Below are 1,084 nucleotides of genomic sequence, written 5' to 3'. Positions count from 1 at the left end.
AAATTAAGGATTAATTTTTTTCCTGAGCCGACCTTTCATTCCTAACCACGGTTTCAAAAATTTCAACTTCGGAGTAACAGTATCAATCATTTGTGTCCAACAATTAGTTAAATAATAGCACAACCAATCAGTCTAGGCCAAAAGTGTCATTTCCTTCAAATTAAACCTTTTATCGCATGACTGTGCCACCACCCAAGCATCCTTCACTCCCCTTTCTATAAATAACCCCTCACCAGCCATTGCTCCCATCACTACTCCTTTTTATCACTACCCTTTTTATGACAGAATCATTGCTCCAATTGCAAGGAAAGTGCTTAAAAACCCACAAGGGTTAACTCTTTTGCAGAGGATCGGGGTGGATTTAGTATTATCCATTATAGCAATGATAGTTGTTGCACTGACAGAAATCAAGCGATTGAGGTCCGCAACCTCACATGGACTTACAAATGACCCATCAGCTCAAATCCCAATGAGCGTGTTCTGGCTGACCCCCCAGTTTTTGCTACTGAGGGCTAGGGAGGCCTTTACATACATAGGGCATCTCGATTTTTTCTTGAGGGAATGTCCGAAAGGGATGAAAATAATGAGCACGGGTTTGTTTTTGAGTACCCTTTCATTAGGGTTTTTCGTTAGTTCTGTGCTGGTTACTATAGTTCACAAGGTGACTGGAACCAAGCATCCATGGCTGCCAGACAATCTGAACCAAGGGTGTCTTTATGACTTCTACTGGCTTTTGGCAATCCTGAGTTGTTTGAACTTGATAATTTACTTGGTGTTTGCTAAGTGGTATGTGTACAAGGACAGGAGACTTGCGGATGAAGGGATTGAATTAGAAGAAGCAGAAGTTGCGTTCCATTAATATGGATATTGATAATAATGTTTCTCTGGAGTTGGAGTGAACAAGTCACTTTTATTAAGATTTTGTGTTTATAACTTTGTAATATATATATGTCCTTCGGTTGACTTCAAAATAAGGTTGAAGCCCTCTTTACATGTACATATTGAATATGGTAAAGAAACAAGAATAATTTCAAGCAAAAAAAGTTAAGTTCTTTGCTTTTGCTTCAAAATTATTAAATAGTGC

General features: G+C 38.6%; 1 protein-coding gene across 1 annotated transcript; it reads left to right on the top strand.

The window, feature by feature from the left end:
- Positions 1-382: 382 nt before the first annotated feature.
- LOC107944527 (protein NRT1/ PTR FAMILY 6.3) lies at positions 383-859 on the top strand. The gene has a single exon (XM_016878350.1). It carries the CDS (start codon positions 383-385, stop codon positions 857-859), a length of 477 nt encoding a protein of 158 aa, XP_016733839.1.
- Positions 860-1,084: the final 225 nt, after the last annotated feature.

Source organism: Gossypium hirsutum, chromosome D12 (assembly GCF_007990345.1).
Source record: "Gossypium hirsutum isolate 1008001.06 chromosome D12, Gossypium_hirsutum_v2.1, whole genome shotgun sequence".
Lineage (NCBI taxonomy): Eukaryota > Viridiplantae > Streptophyta > Magnoliopsida > Malvales > Malvaceae > Gossypium > Gossypium hirsutum.
The sequence above is the reverse complement of the archived record's forward strand: the minus strand, read 5'-3'. Positions and strand labels throughout refer to the sequence as shown.